The sequence below is a fragment of the Daktulosphaira vitifoliae genome, unplaced genomic scaffold (assembly GCF_025091365.1).
Source record: "Daktulosphaira vitifoliae isolate Bord-2020 unplaced genomic scaffold, ASM2509136v1 Scaffold_3, whole genome shotgun sequence".
NCBI classification, from domain to species: domain Eukaryota; kingdom Metazoa; phylum Arthropoda; class Insecta; order Hemiptera; family Phylloxeridae; genus Daktulosphaira; species Daktulosphaira vitifoliae.
The window spans coordinates 18936725-18952455 of NW_026099574.1; the positions used below are offsets into that span (position 1 = coordinate 18936725).

Consider the following 15731-nt stretch of genomic DNA (forward strand, 5'->3'; position numbering starts at 1 on the left):
CCTTTTTTTATATGACTTAAGCTGGATAATGCATTGTCAAAATATTTTTCCGCGATAGTTGTTAAACCGAGTCTCGAAAATAAATTAATGATACGAGGTCGAAGCCTAACCTTATTTCGAAGAACACGAGTGTAGGACGCGGGGCGCGGGGTGTCTCGAATTTCGATGTCGTGTAATTACTTGAACACACACGGGCATTAGATAGATGCGCATTATTTTCTGGAGAATTTTTAATTATGCGACTAAATCCGTGACTGTTAATGGCGTTCGAATCTCAAAAATTGTTTTGACTGACAATATCAAAAGGACGGATGGTATTTTCGAATAATTATTTACCGTGAGAAAAAAATAAACACCGTATTATGGTCTGTTTGGATTTCGCAAGCTCATTGCCTTATCCCACCCATCGTGTGTCTCCATAGGTTACCAATAGGTTACAGTTACGCCGCGGAAAACGATTAAAGTCAACGTTATACGACGACAATGTGTACCAAAAGTTATTTTTAATGTTAATTTTCATGGTGAACGGTAAATATTTAAGTTGTAACCAAACAATCCTGGCAATGTAAAACGGTGAAAATAATCGCCGGTCTTAGGATATTTTGATGAATTTTTTACGTAGGAATATGATACTAGGAACGTACATAGATGATGTTTGAGACGTGGACATAAAATATAACTACGGCCAGGGGTTTGCTACCCTCTCCGTCCACCCGAATATGAACCTCTCATGGGAAATTTAGTGTGTACTAGTGAACAAAAATTAAAATATAAAAATGAAAGATTTTCATTTTTTTGTTTTCGGTACAACAGAATTTTCCTCGTTACAGTTTTATAGTGTAGTTAAAAAACGTATTACCCAATGTTTCCTCTGAAATAATAATAAATATTACATAATAACACAAAACGAACAATTAGAATGATAACCCTGAAATGAAAAATATTATTTAGGTACAGTCGATATCATTAGCAGTGAAACAACAGAAATGTTATCTTTTAAAGACATTCGTCTAAAAGACCAACACAATTTAATTTCTTTATATTTTTGTATAAATCATAATAAATTATGTAACAATAATGATTATTATTTTGTTGCCGAGTAACAGGTCTAATACACGTCAAGTACTCACTAATCTATTTTACAATTATCAGTTTACAAACAAAACTCATTAAAGAGGGATGTAAAATGTAATATATGGTAAATATAAACCAACAGTTTTTAACAAATAATAGCTATGGTTTTTACTTAAAAAAAATATCACTTTATATTTTTCCATTTTGTCGCGTAATTACAGTGTTAAGTCGGTAACGATAACACTAGTACTTTATTATTATAGTCATCGGTAATCGTTTTTTATCGTTACTATAACAACTTTCGATAATTTTACCGCCAAAGTCACGAAACTAAATCGTTTATATGACATATCCCCGCTGTATTTTTTGTTTAACCACCAGGATAAACACAATTGTTTATTGACCGATGAATAAAAAAAACCAACCAGTAACCTATAAAAAAATAAAATAAAGAACATCGCAGATGACATTTTTTTTTTTAACGGTAAACAAATGCAGTGTTTATATGGTCCGTGGTTTGACGTTTATGTTTTTGTATACACCAAAAAAGGTGGTTAACGTGTTGGAATTATTTTAATACCATAATGTATTTATAAATATGATGTCGGGAGAGAAAAGTTGTCGATTTTGCTGACCTAAACGGACGACACGTGGCGATAAGAAAAATCTAGTGAAAAAATAATGAGAATCAATAACGCCTTCTTGCTGCTATGCCGTTTTACAAGACTACATTTATATCGCGTGAATAATAAATATACTGTCCGATAAAAGCCCAAAGGTTCACCAGAAAATATTGCTGTGATTTTAAGTAGGACGGGTCTAATGTTTCTACTGTTGTTTTAAAATTCCGTTACATTCAAATTAAATAGGGTATTTAATTTTCATACATCGCTGTGGGTTATTATAATCATGTTATACATTTCTAAGGTTTTTATAATTCTTATTTTATCGGTCCAATAAAGCATAATGTTGTTACTGGGCTGGTAGATTCAATTTGATTAGGTATCCCAAGAAACGCAAGACTTACACATGCTCGCAATACTGCAAGTGTAAGTCGAAATTCGATTACCTTACACCGAGTTTACCCAATTTGCTTCAACTAGAAGTCTAATAAACCGCTTTTGTAATGTTATTATAAGAATCCGTCGGAAGTCCCGTCGCGAATTTTGGGCCGTAAGGTTAATGATTTTTAAATTTGTCTCCGTTAACACACACAATTTAAATGTGGACACGTTTCATGAATTATAATTGAAGGGAGGTGAGATGTAGTTGGATACCAATTACTCAGATTCCTCTTTTCCTCCGATTCATTCGTGTAGTGAACTAACACGGAAATATGTCACTGTGCTAATATCTGTTTTTAAACATATATTGCTTATTAAATAACGATAATATTAAATAATCATTAATAAGCGAACCCTACCATTTTTAATGGTTTTCAGTATTATCGTGTAGATTGAACGATAGCTTACCTAACGATCGTACCCGGCGTATATTTAGACTTTTAATGGGTTTCCAATATTTGGTCAAACGGAAACTAATTAAACATTCATTTGGAGGGTCCAAACGATTTTTATTGAGCTCCACGGTCATTGTTAACTGTGTTAGATTAACAAGGCTACAATGTCGATCAAATATCCACATTTCTTCAGATAATTGAGAAAATAGCATGAACAGAAATATGACACTGTTTAACTTGTTAATTTATGTACGTTCTAATAAATTCAATTAGATCTGTGTTCAGTATGAATAACATTTTTATTACAATATATTCCTAATACTGTGAAGAATCAATTTCTGTTTGAATAATTGAAAATGGCTTTACAATTCTTCCAAGTACAATAATATCACGAGGGCCATCAAAACTAAAACGAAAATCTGCATTAAAAAATAATAAAAAATATGACTAATATACAGTGGCAGATTTTAAACATTTTCTCTAAGGGATCTGAAGAATAAATTTTTCTTGGAATTCTTAACACTCTTACCCTATATATTATATAATATAATATAAACATATCATTGTGTAACCCTCTTGACCACCCTCTGTAAATCCGCCACTGCTAATATATAATCTTGACGTTCTCAATTATTTAGCAGTTCCCGTATGTATTAGACATATACACACTATGCAATGTAAAGTTGATAAGAGTATGTTATAATTATTACCGCGTTATGACCGAGTATGTTTGGGGAGGGGAAGGAATAGATAAAAAAAGGAAAGGTCGGAGAGTGAACTGAGAAGATGCAGCCGAAATCCGATTTCAAGAGCAGGTTTGACTCTATAAGCGAATGTAGCTACAACACCACCGTCGCCTACGTTTAGCGATGGTACGGAGAATCGCGCACGCGCATCGCAGGGCGCCGCGACGGCCGGTGATCTGAAGCGCGCGCGCGCCTTGCCATCGTGTAGGCCGGCGGACGACGGGACGCTTAGTCGGTCCGGGCCGAGAAACGTGGCGGCACAGCTGTGGGGAAGGGGCTACGCGCGCCGCCGTCGAGTGGGGCGCATGGAACATTGACACCGCACTAGCAGCAGTTCAATGTTGTATGCCTACGGCCATAATGGGACTGTCTGACGGCACAACCGAAGCGAACGGCGGCTGTAGCGGCAGCGTCGACGACATCAACGCGTGCTGCTGATCGACGAGTGCGTGTTTGTGTGTGTATGTGTTTTGTTTTGCTATTTCGTTGTTTGCTGGCGGTCGTTGTGTGGCTCAGAAAATATTAATTTATACAGCGGCAAGCAATAAAATCAGATATCATCCGGTGTAGTTGTCGTTAATATCTGGGGAGCGCGCGCGCACACGCAACGCAAATCAAAAACTGTTAACGGTGTCATTGATGGGAAGTGGTCATTGTCAACCCGGGCATCCGGAAATCAGCCAAACTGGAACTGATGGAATTGGAAAACATTGTGGCGAATACCGTCTACCTCAAAGCGAGAGAAGGTAAGCACAGACACCTTTTGCAGTGAACTGTTTCGAATCGACCGGAAACGTTATCTTTTCCTAATCCCTCCTCCTTTCACCCCTTTTATCTATTTTTGCTAATGTTGCATGATAAGTTTCAATTGCACTTCTTGGTTAACTTTTCAAACATTCGCATTTATCGTTATAACTGAATGATAACACCCTTTCTAGATTCTATTTTGTTTTTTAATGATAAGAGTAAAAAATTAATAGTTAACAAATTTTCTTTTTTATTAATTTCAAATCTATAAAGCATTAGTTAATAATTTAGGTCTTTTCCTAAATCATGGTAAATGCATTCTTTCAAATAAGACACGAGTAAAATAATTTATACTTTATTATTGGTCAATTAACAATAGGTCATATGTCATTTTTATTTTAAGCATTTTACAACTACAGGCAATATTTAGGTAGGTATTCAATCAGATAAATTGTTCCAATTTGTTAATTTATTATAAATTGACTCTGGGTACATTTGCTATGCAGTGTCTGATACTTAATAATAAATAATTGATTTTGAAAGAATATTGTTGATTTGTTACTTTTTCTAGTATTCGATGATATATATATATATATTTTAATTTAATCAAACTTCAATATTATCATTCATAAAATGATAAGAAATATTAATCATATTAAACAAAATCTTTATAAGATTTAAGATATTTATTGATGTATAGTTTACTTAGTAGAATGTGAATACATTAAAGTAAACATTCTTATAGTCAAAACTGGAAATGCAACTAATTTGCCCTTGTAAAATACTAAAAATATTAAATGGCACATGATATTGTGTTTACAACTTAAGGACTAATAACTTATAAATTTATTTGAAAAATATTTGATGATCTAATAATATTTTAGTAATTTAGTTAATTATTACTTTCTACTTTCTTATTATTACTTCATTACTATTTTTAATTAATACTTTCGATACCGCTTAAACTTAAATGTTGGATTCTTTACAAAAATGACTTATATCAATTATATTTAATTTTGATTATTTGACATTTTATAATAAAACTGTTAGCTTAAAAATAAAAAAACCCATAACAATACGCATTAAATTATTCATTTTTTAAAAAATAATTTTATTTTAGAAATGAAAAAAATATATATCAACTAAGTTAATTTATAGCTATGCTGTTTTGAACTTATATTTAATTTTATAACTATATATGCTAATTATTCACAATTAATTCATGATTGAATTAATATTAAAACTAATTTTTTAATTATTAAAGCAATAAGATATTTTCATCAGAAATTGTTGGTATTATACACTCTAAAAATATTATTGTTATCATTTAAATATATTGTATTTTCTTAGTACAACTTTTAAATATTTATTTTAAACAAGAAATTTATAGTAAACAATTATTTCAATTTTTGAAAAATTAACTTTCTGAGCCTGTGTTATTTAAAAAAAAAAAAAGTAGAATTATTATTAAAATAAAATATTTGGGCTATAATAAACTAAATATTTTCATGACTTTGAGTTTCTATAAGGTCCCATAAATGTAAAATAATATATTTATTATTTAGTTATAGATAAAAAGAAAAGTTTATTAGGTTAGTTATACATGGAAATTAGTATAATTTGGTAGTACTCAAATATACAATAGTTAAGAACTTCTTAATACTATTTTAGTATTAAAATGATACAATTATAAACTAAATTTTGTTAATTTATGTAAATAAATAATTTTCTAATTATTTTTTTTAGCAAATAAAGTTAAATTTTATGTTATAATTAAAAAGTTTTTATATTTGTTTTAATTTTAGGTGGAACAGATAGCAATAAAGGAAAAAGCAAAAAATGGAAAAAGATCCTACAATTTCCTCATATTTCTCAGTGTGTTGATTTAAAACCACTGATTGGTATGTATATTAAAATTAGAACAAATTTTATTTATTAATATTATACAAATTGTATATTTATTTAGGTGTAATTGTATTTTTTGTTTGTTATTAGATATGAGGTATAGTTATATAATAGATCAACAACCAATTGGTCGATTATTATTTTTACAATTCTGTGAAGAAGAACGTCAAGAATTTCATCGTTACAATGTTTTTCTGGATTCCATAGTAAGCTATATTGTATCTGATTTTTTATTGAAAAACTTTACTGATTTTTATATTTTTCAACAGGAAAAATATGAAGTAGAATCTGATGAAAATAGATCAGGACTAGCTAAAGTTCTTTATGACAAATATATTAGAAGAGATGTAAGTTTTTATTGAATTTAGTCTTCTTAATTCAAAGATTTATCTAAGATTATTAAAATATAATATAAGAACTTTTATTCAAGTTCAATAAGGATTTATATATAGTACTTGTTGATTAAACAAGCTTATGACAGTGTTAATAGTTTGGAATTATGAAAAGCAATGATACATTTATGATTCTCATAAAAATTTATAAATTTGATAAAAATGTATAAGATCAAGACATTTCTAAAAGTATATTTCCTACAGAGATTATCATTGGTTTTTGAGGTTCTTCAAGGCTTGGGCAGGGTAATACTCTATTCTTGACTTTGTTAAACTTGGAACTGAAAAGAGTAATAAGAGTGTCTTATATAAATAATTGGTGAATAAATTGTTCTAGCATATGCTGATGACATAGTTTTTTAGGTAATACATGAGAAGAATTTATCCAAACACTCTAAATAGCCAGCAAAGACATAGATTATTTATCAATAAAGAAAAGAATATATTTAAGGTACTATCTAGAAGTATCACAGAGCAGTTGAATTTACGTGTGGAAATTACCAATTTTGAAAAAGTGAATGATTTCAAATACTTGGGTGTAAATAAACATGCATAGGGAAATAAAATAATGAATATGAAATAGAAATAAATGTTACTTTAGCATAAACAAGTTAATGAGATCAAAACTATTAAGAAAATAAAAAATTACTTTATACATAAGCTATCTTAGACTGATAATAACCTATTTATGTGAGACTAATAGAAAATTTATAGAAATATTGCTACATAGGAAAATAAAATCTTTAGAAATATGTATTTTAAATATATTGATCAGTGTAAAATGATGACCTAGGAATATATGATAAAAGACAATGCTCACATATATAATATATATATGTAAGCATCGAGAGTAGCTGGCACATACGTGGAGAGCTATTAGAGATGTATTAAAAAATGTACTGTCAGGAAAAATAAATGAAAAATGTTAACTTGGAAAACTTAGAACAAATGATGACTGATAGATGGGAATGCAATGTAGGACTAAACTATGGACGAGAAAAATAGAGAAGTTTATTAGTGGCAGTACAGGTCCTGAATGGATTGTGTAAGCTGAGAATTATGATGAATATAATTAATTTAATAATAATTTTGTTATTAATATTTAGTGTTTTGGTTTCTTATAATAAGTATTATAAACCTTAATTATTCTGCAATAAGTTTTTATAGTAAACCCTATTGTATTATTGTATATTATCATTTTATTGTTTCAAATTTAAAAATATTTATTCATGATATATTATAGGCAATAGAAGCAGTTGATGTTTTAAATGAAGACATGATTGTAAGATGTCTAGAACAGTTAGAGTCTGCTCATAGAGAGTTATTTACTGATTGCTCAACAGCTGTGAAATCATTTCTAGCTGGCCGTCCATTTAGCTTGTTTGAGTCTTCTATGTATTTTCACAGGTTCCTTCAATGGAAATGGCTAGAAAGGTATAAGTAATCATTATGCAATAATTAAATTTTTTGTTTACATTTTCACTTTTTTATTTTAGACAACCAGTGACTTACAAAACATTCCGTATGTATAGAGTGTTAGGTAAAGGTGGTTTTGGAGAAGTTTGTGCTTGCCAAGTAAGAGCAACTGGAAAAATGTATGCTTGTAAAAAATTGGAAAAAAAACGTATTAAAAAACGAAAAGGTGAAGCAATGGTGTTAATTGAGAAGCAAATTTTACAAAAAATAAACTCTAAATTTGTGGTAATTATAAAAAAAAATTTCATTATTGCTATAAAATAAATTTTAACAAATAATAATTTAATTTTAGGTTAGTCTAGCCTATGCATATGAAACCAAAGATTCATTGTGTTTAGTATTAACAATAATGAATGGTGGAGACTTGAAGTTTCATATATACAATATGGGTTCTGAACCAGGATTTGATATAGCTAGAGCTCGTTTTTATGCTGCTGAAGTAATTAATTATTTATTCATAAATCAAAATATTCATTCCTAAATAAATTGTGTAAAACACTAACAGTATCTAATAAATTGATAACCAGTGATGCCATAAAGCAGCACAACCAAGTGAAAAAATAAAAAATGATAGACAATGCGCTTCAATACAGAGTGTAGTTGAATTGAATGGATTAAACATAATAATTTTACTAATTTTATAAGATAAAATAAAGGATTAAAAACTATAAAGAGATGGTTAATGATTGTAAAATCGACTGAGTTTATGCTGAGCGGATTTTAAGTTTTTAATTATTGACAACATTTAAATAAAAAGAATAACTCACTGGAGCGTAGTGTATGTATATATACGAGTGTTACTATTTAGATCATTATAACAAACAAATGTTTGCTTGTAATAACTAACTTAAAGTTTTAAAGAAAAATAGGAAAACAAATTATTGATGGTATTAATCCCTAATAATAATTATTTATAATTTTTAATAAATTATTATTTAATATATATATATATATATATATATATATGGTATTAACTGCCGGAGCGTGGTATACTGTAATTATTTGTAAAATAATTTTAATGTGTTCAAAGTTAATAGTATTAATTTTGTAATATACAAAACAATAAAATTGTTTTGATTTCTACAGTACAGATTTCTGGTTGTAGTACTCTTTCCTTTTTTATTTTCACAATTAATTTTAAGGAAAATTGAAATAATATTTTTATCTAAGTTATGTAAACTGTTGTTTAATGACTCGATGATAATTTTTTATAGATCCTATATTTTGTAACATAATTTTCTTAAAGTTTTCACAACTTTATTTGTTTCATATTAATATTTTATTAAGATTACTATTATTTGTGTAGGTGTTATGTGGGTTAGAACATTTACATGTTCAAGGGATTGTATATAGAGATTGCAAACCAGAAAATATTCTATTGGATGATGCTGGTCATGTACGTATATCTGATCTTGGCTTAGCAATGGAAATACCTGAAGGAGAATCAGTCAGAGGAAGAGTAGGAACTGTTGGATATATGGGTAAGCATTAATTTCTTATTTTTATATTAGTGAGTATAAAACTCTTTTGTTCTATTATTTTTCAAGTTTTAGTAGTCTGAATTAGTAAATGTTAAGTTAAATTATTAATTTATAAATAAATTAATTTTATTGTTATTGAACTGAAATTTAGATAATGTATTTTATTTTTAAAATAAATCTTTTTTTTTGGTTGTTTCAATTTTTAAAATAATTAATTTAAATATTAAATTATTTTAGCACCTGAAGTTATAGATAATGAAAAATATACTTATAGTACGGATTGGTTCAGTTTTGGGTGTTTGGTATATGAAATGATTGAAGGTCAAGCACCATTTAGAGCCAGAAAAGAAAAGGTAAGTAAAAAAAAATTATTTTGAGATAAATTTTATTACATTTGTGTTAATATATGAGCTTTAATTCATTGTTCATAGGTTAAACGAGAGGTTGTTGATAGAAGAGTAAAAGAAGAACAAGAAAAGTACTCCTCAAAATTTACAGAAGAAGCCAAATTGCTGTGTAAACAAGTGTGTATAAATAAATAAATATAATATATTTTAAAAATATTATATTTATAACTTTACAAATTATAAGAAAATTGTTATTAATATAAAATACATTTTATTTTGATGTTTAGCTGTTGAAGAAATCTCCAAAATCACGACTTGGTTGTCATTGTGGTCGTTATGGTGCTAGAGAAGTAAAACAACATGAGTTCTTTAAGACTACAAATTGGAAGAGACTTGAGGCTGGTTTAGAAGATCCTCCATTTATTCCAGATGTAAGTTTTTTACATTGAAATAATTGAGTAGAAATTCATTATCAACTTTTTGTTTAGCCCCATGCTGTGTATGCCAAAGATGTATTGGATATTGAACAATTTTCAACTGTAAAAGGTGTCAATCTAGATGCTACAGATGATACATTTTATACCAAATTTAATACTGGTTCAGTGTCTATTCCATGGCAAAATGAAGTATAGCTTTAATTTAATTATAAATTTCTCACTGTTTCATTCTATGAATTTATTTTAATTTTATAGATGATAGAAACTGGATGTTATAAGGAACTTAATATATTTGGGCCTGATAAAACACGATCATCAGATTTAATTTTAGATTTACTGCCTGAACCTGAAAAGACTGGATGCTTTCCATTTAGAAGAAGAGTATGTTTTTTATTATTTAGAATGATCCCTTGTAGTATAATTTAGCTTAAATATTTTAATTAAAATTACTGTGATAATTAAGTGAGATTAACTACTATAGCAATGAAATTTTTATTAATTTTAGCACTTGTATTATCAAGTTTTAATAATATTGCTTGTCTTATTAAAGTAACACATTTAGAGGACTTGTAGAGTTGAAGGGATTAGGATAATAATTTAGAAGTGGTTATGCTTCAATATAGAGAATCCTGTAGGGCTTAGGAAATCTTTGATAAAATTATGGTTAAAAAAATTAATTAGATTTAATTTAATTCAACCAAAATATGTATGTATATGTAGTATGGCTCTTTTTATTTTTATATCATATTTTTAATGATGTTACTGTACTCCTTCAACTCTGTGTGCTCATTTATATTTTAATAAAAATGGGGTATTTGTTGTTCTTAAATTATTTTACTGGTGAAAATGTGTACATTAAATAAACTATACTGCTGATAGGTTGGATGAACCAAATTGGTATTACTATTCTTGCACTTCAGAGTGTGCAAGTTTTGTCTTTCCTGAGTTTAAGAACTGCAGCACTTTTATTAAAATAATTATATAGGATATTCCAACAATAAATGTCATAAGTAACACAGTAGCAATGTATAAACATCAAATATTCACACTTAGTTCAAAACTTTAATATTATCCTTATGTTTGTTTGAATTTCACTAATTAAATAATAAATGAATGTTTAATTTTAACTATTTAAATGTACTATGTGATTTTAGGCAATTTGATTTAACGTCTGTTAAAAGATGACATAATAATTTTATAAAAATAATATTTTTTTGTTACTTCATAGTCAAGATTAAAATTAACTACATCTCATGATTTCTAGTAATATTTCGATACAAATTTATGGGTCTTACTATTATGATTATTTTTTATTTATTTTAGGTCAAAATAGTGGGAAATTTGTGAAATTAGTCAGTTTTATACGAGAAGTTTGTGGGAAATATTGTGGTGCCATTTTTTTGTTATTTTAAGTAATATTGAAGAGACAATCCTGAAAAAACCCTCCCTTTGGGATAGATTTTTTTTTTATTTTGTTATTTTTACGGTTTATACATTACCTCTATGCTAATAATAATGTTTATTTTTGTAACAACCTGTATAAAATGTGTGTTAAGTCAGTAAATTTTTTTAAAAATAAAACTGATAGAAAAAGCATACTATATATAATACATTGAATATGTAATGTGTAATTGAATAACAATTTAACTTATCTTAAAACACGATAATTTAATAAATCTAGAAGCTTAGAATAAATTGTAATCTAGTATATAAATTAATATTTTTTTTACAGAAAACACAGTCAGCAAGGTCTAAACCAGTTCCTATTAAGGATCAATGTTTTTTAAATAAACAAAATAAAATTGCTGACGAAGTCCAAAGTTGATGGAACATTACTTAGGTAGATTTCAGTTTATTTAATACATTCTTACTGCTCTTTGGAATAATCTCCAATTTTCCTCGCATCCATTAATTGACAAAAATTTGTTTATTTCTATATGATTAATTATTTTTTATTTTATGTATAAAAAATTATCAATTTTTTATTTTATACTTTTTTAAAATAAAATAGGTCTAACAAATTTAAATGAAAAATATCTCCATAATGTACCATTAATATTACTTATAAAATTAATTTAATAAGCATAAAAAGAATTTATAATGATTTTACCTTTATTATTATTCCATTAATACATTTATATACCAAACTTGAAAGCCTTTATAAAAGTGAACTTATTAAAGTAGACAAAACAGTGTTAAGGATATTAGATCCTATGCATTCTTTAATTTAACAATATTTTATATAACTTTTATGTTATGAACTTAAATTAAATTGAGAGATTGTCCTATTTGAGATTGATGTTTATGACAAATATTTTTTTCGTGACCTCAGTATGAATTGTATGTCACATGAAGTCTTTGACATAACTACTTTGGCTGTTGATAAAGTGATATTGTTAAGTAATTTTATTTTTAAGTTTTGGTTAACTATAATTATAAATATTGTTTGTTTTATCCTAAGTATAATTGCACAATATTATTGCCATCCTCCCTCTAAAATGTTAACCTTCTTAGAGTGCAAAAAATTGTTATTTTTATTTGTCTTCCTGGAGTTTTATATATTTTAATTGTAAGCTTATTATTACTAAAATAATGAATTTACTATTAACAATTGTTTCTTATAGTACAAATTCAAATATTTATTTATGTACCAGATGAAATGTTTTTTGTATGTATGTATGTATGTATGTATGTATGTATGTAAGTGTGAATGATTTTAAATAATACCATTATTTAAAAAAAAATATGATTTACACAAAGGGATTACTCTATATAGTTTTAAACTCCTTTAGTCTTCCAAATTGAACAAAAATAAATAATTTTGTAAATGTCTTGAAAGTTCATATTTTATTTTACATGTGTATAAAAAAATTTGCAATAATATTTTATTTTAGCTGTTCATAATTATTTATAAAAAGATAGCTAATTTAAGTAAAACTCATGCTAGGTCTTGCCAAAATATTGCTCTCATGAAAATTAAACTTGCCCACTCATTGATATATGATAATAAACCTAACCTCAAATTCAAACCTAAATTTTTTATAGTAGAAATTTAAGTTAATAAAACATTTAATGTGTATAGTAAAAAGGCAGCCAAAACTGAGGTTTGCATCATAGTGTTTTTCAAATGTACTATAAATAATATCTATGCTATAGATTCATTATTTATGTTATAAAATCAATTTGAATGACTGAAAATAGTTACTGCTTGTATAGTGTTTATATAACATTTTATAAAATTTATTTTCTACATAAAAAAAAATAGTTCTTAAATCAATATTCCTAGTCCTTTCAAAAAGTTTACTATTACCATTCATTTTAATATTTGAAGCCTTTATACTGTGATTAAATTAAGTACTTTACAAAAAACTGTGTTTGTTTTCTTTTAATATTTATTTGTTTATAAATAAATAAATATTTTTTATTTTGTTGTAAATTCAAATATAACGTAAATGTAATTGTACAATAAATAATATAATGTTGATTGTTAATTTTTTCATTTTAAATTATAGAACATTAAAACCTACCATATAGTTGCTTAAACAAAACTTGTAATAACTTTTTTTAAATATAGATGTGTATAAAATTACTACTCAGGGTGTTTTTATTCCTAAAAAAATTGTATGTAAAAAAGATATTTACCTAAATACTACAATCAATGATAGACAATATCATTGTGTGTTAATTACATTCACAAGTTATGCTGTTTCAATTATATACAACTAACTGAAAACTATTGTACACCAGTTGTACAATTCTTTAATTAATATTTAAAATATTATTATAAAGATTTTGCAGTGATTAAGAAAAATTAATTAATTTGGTAAGATTATAATATAATTAATAATATTAAGAATTGTGAACTTTGTGCATTTATAATTTGTTATTATAAAAAATGTAGCTTTAATTATATTCTCCCCTTAAATAATCATCGCCTATTCAAAAAAATATTTGTATTTTAAAGTTTACAAATAAACACATATTGACTAGGAAAATTCTCCCTTCTCGAAAAAATTATCGATGTATCACTGGTAAATAATTGTTATTTTATACAGACAATACATGGTATATAAAAATTCTCCTATTCCCGAATATATATATCAAAATTTTTTTTAAATTGTGATTTAATAACAACCTTTATTTCTTAGTGAAATAACAAAATAAAATATTTGGCATCCCGACAAATTTTATATAACTTTTGAAAAACAAATTAATAAAAATCGATTAGTGGGTATACATCGTATACCCTCCCCTACACCATTAGACTTAGAATGTTATTTATTAGTAATAAGAAGTGCCAATTATGATGAAATATGAAAATATTTACAAATTTCTGAGATGCATAAAAACAAATAACTTTTTCAAACTATGTCTATTTTTTGTTAGTATATTAATATTTTTGTTTTGTTTTAATAAGAAAATGATTCTCAGAACAGATTTTATGAAAATCTTATTTTCATATAGTCTATGTTCTTAGAATGATAAATTTTGGAAAAAGTAAAATTTTTCACTAAATATTAAGATTGTATTATTAGTTTGTGATTTGCATAATCAAATTTACAGTTTAAAATCAACAAAACACAAATTCGTGTCATTTTTGATAGTATAATTATTTTTATGTTTAATAAAAAATGAAACCTATATTTTGTTTGTTATGTTAGTGGTGTAATTCAGTTGTGTTCTGTTATTAATGCTTGTCGTTGATAAAAAAATAGTATGGTATATGAAATAGCTATTCAGTTAAATTTGATTGCCCAATAGATAATTACGATTTTATAGCAATTTTAAGTATAATACAAAATTTTTTTTTGAATTAAGACTATACTAGCACCACATAATATTTTTCGTGTATGTGTTTGTTACTGATGATTAATTAATGTTAACATATATATATATAAAAAATATCATGATATTTTATGAGGTGAAAACCTCTGGTTTATTATATAAATATTTTAGGTATCAATTTAATATGTACACAATTACAATTAACTTTGGTTTTTTCGTAGGTATATTCGATAGAAGTTATCAGTATATATAAACTTTAATAATCAATATAAAAAATAGAATGGATTATTAAACGTAAAGTAATTTTTTACAATCAATTATATAAAGTAACGATACGCTAAATTAATGAAATTTCACAATAATATTTTTATTGAAAAATTTGTGGCAAATAAAGTAATTCTAATTTATTAGTTTTCTAATTATCACATATTTAGAGAATAAAAACTGTTCGTGGTTCTTAATACTATGATAATAACAATGAACTATAAAGTAAACAAGGTTTATTAAAATTAACACATGAGTAAAAAGGAACTAAAATATAAATATACGTAAAACATGACTAATTATAATTGTACGTTATAAAGGGCGTTGTACTGATTCTATGTATGTATAGTTCTATTGATCATATTACAAATACGGCCATAAGTAAATTTATAGTACTATAAATTATAATAGGGCCACCGGAATTATATAGCTAATGAAGACTTTGTCATCATACTCATTACTTAATATTTAAATATAGGTACAGAATCTTAAAATATATAACTCGCGCACACACACACATAAAGTAGATATGGTAAAGTATAATAATTAGTATCTGGTTATAGTCGAAGCTGCACAATTTATATAATAATTAACATTTCGACTAATTTTATCTTGTAT

General features: G+C 26.5%; 1 protein-coding gene across 2 annotated transcripts; it reads left to right on the forward strand.

The window, feature by feature from the left end:
• The first annotated feature begins 3556 nt into the window (after positions 1-3556).
• Positions 3557-12579, forward strand: LOC126901427 (G protein-coupled receptor kinase 2). Of its 2 annotated transcripts, none has more exons than XM_050677857.1 (14): positions 3557-4025; positions 5832-5927; positions 6022-6137; positions 6201-6278; positions 7567-7757; positions 7820-8024; positions 8092-8238; positions 9106-9280; positions 9518-9633; positions 9712-9804; positions 9915-10058; positions 10116-10253; positions 10320-10445; positions 11388-11884. In XM_050677857.1, the coding sequence occupies exons 1-14, from the start codon at positions 3974-3976 to the stop codon at positions 11409-11411; spliced, it is 1701 nt and encodes a 566-aa protein (XP_050533814.1). In that variant the 5' UTR covers positions 3557-3973; the 3' UTR covers positions 11412-11884. The 2 variants fall into 2 exon arrangements, with proteins under 2 accessions (XP_050533814.1, XP_050533813.1); XM_050677856.1 differs by having other exon boundaries at positions 3558-4025; positions 11797-12579.
• Positions 12580-15731: the final 3152 nt, after the last annotated feature.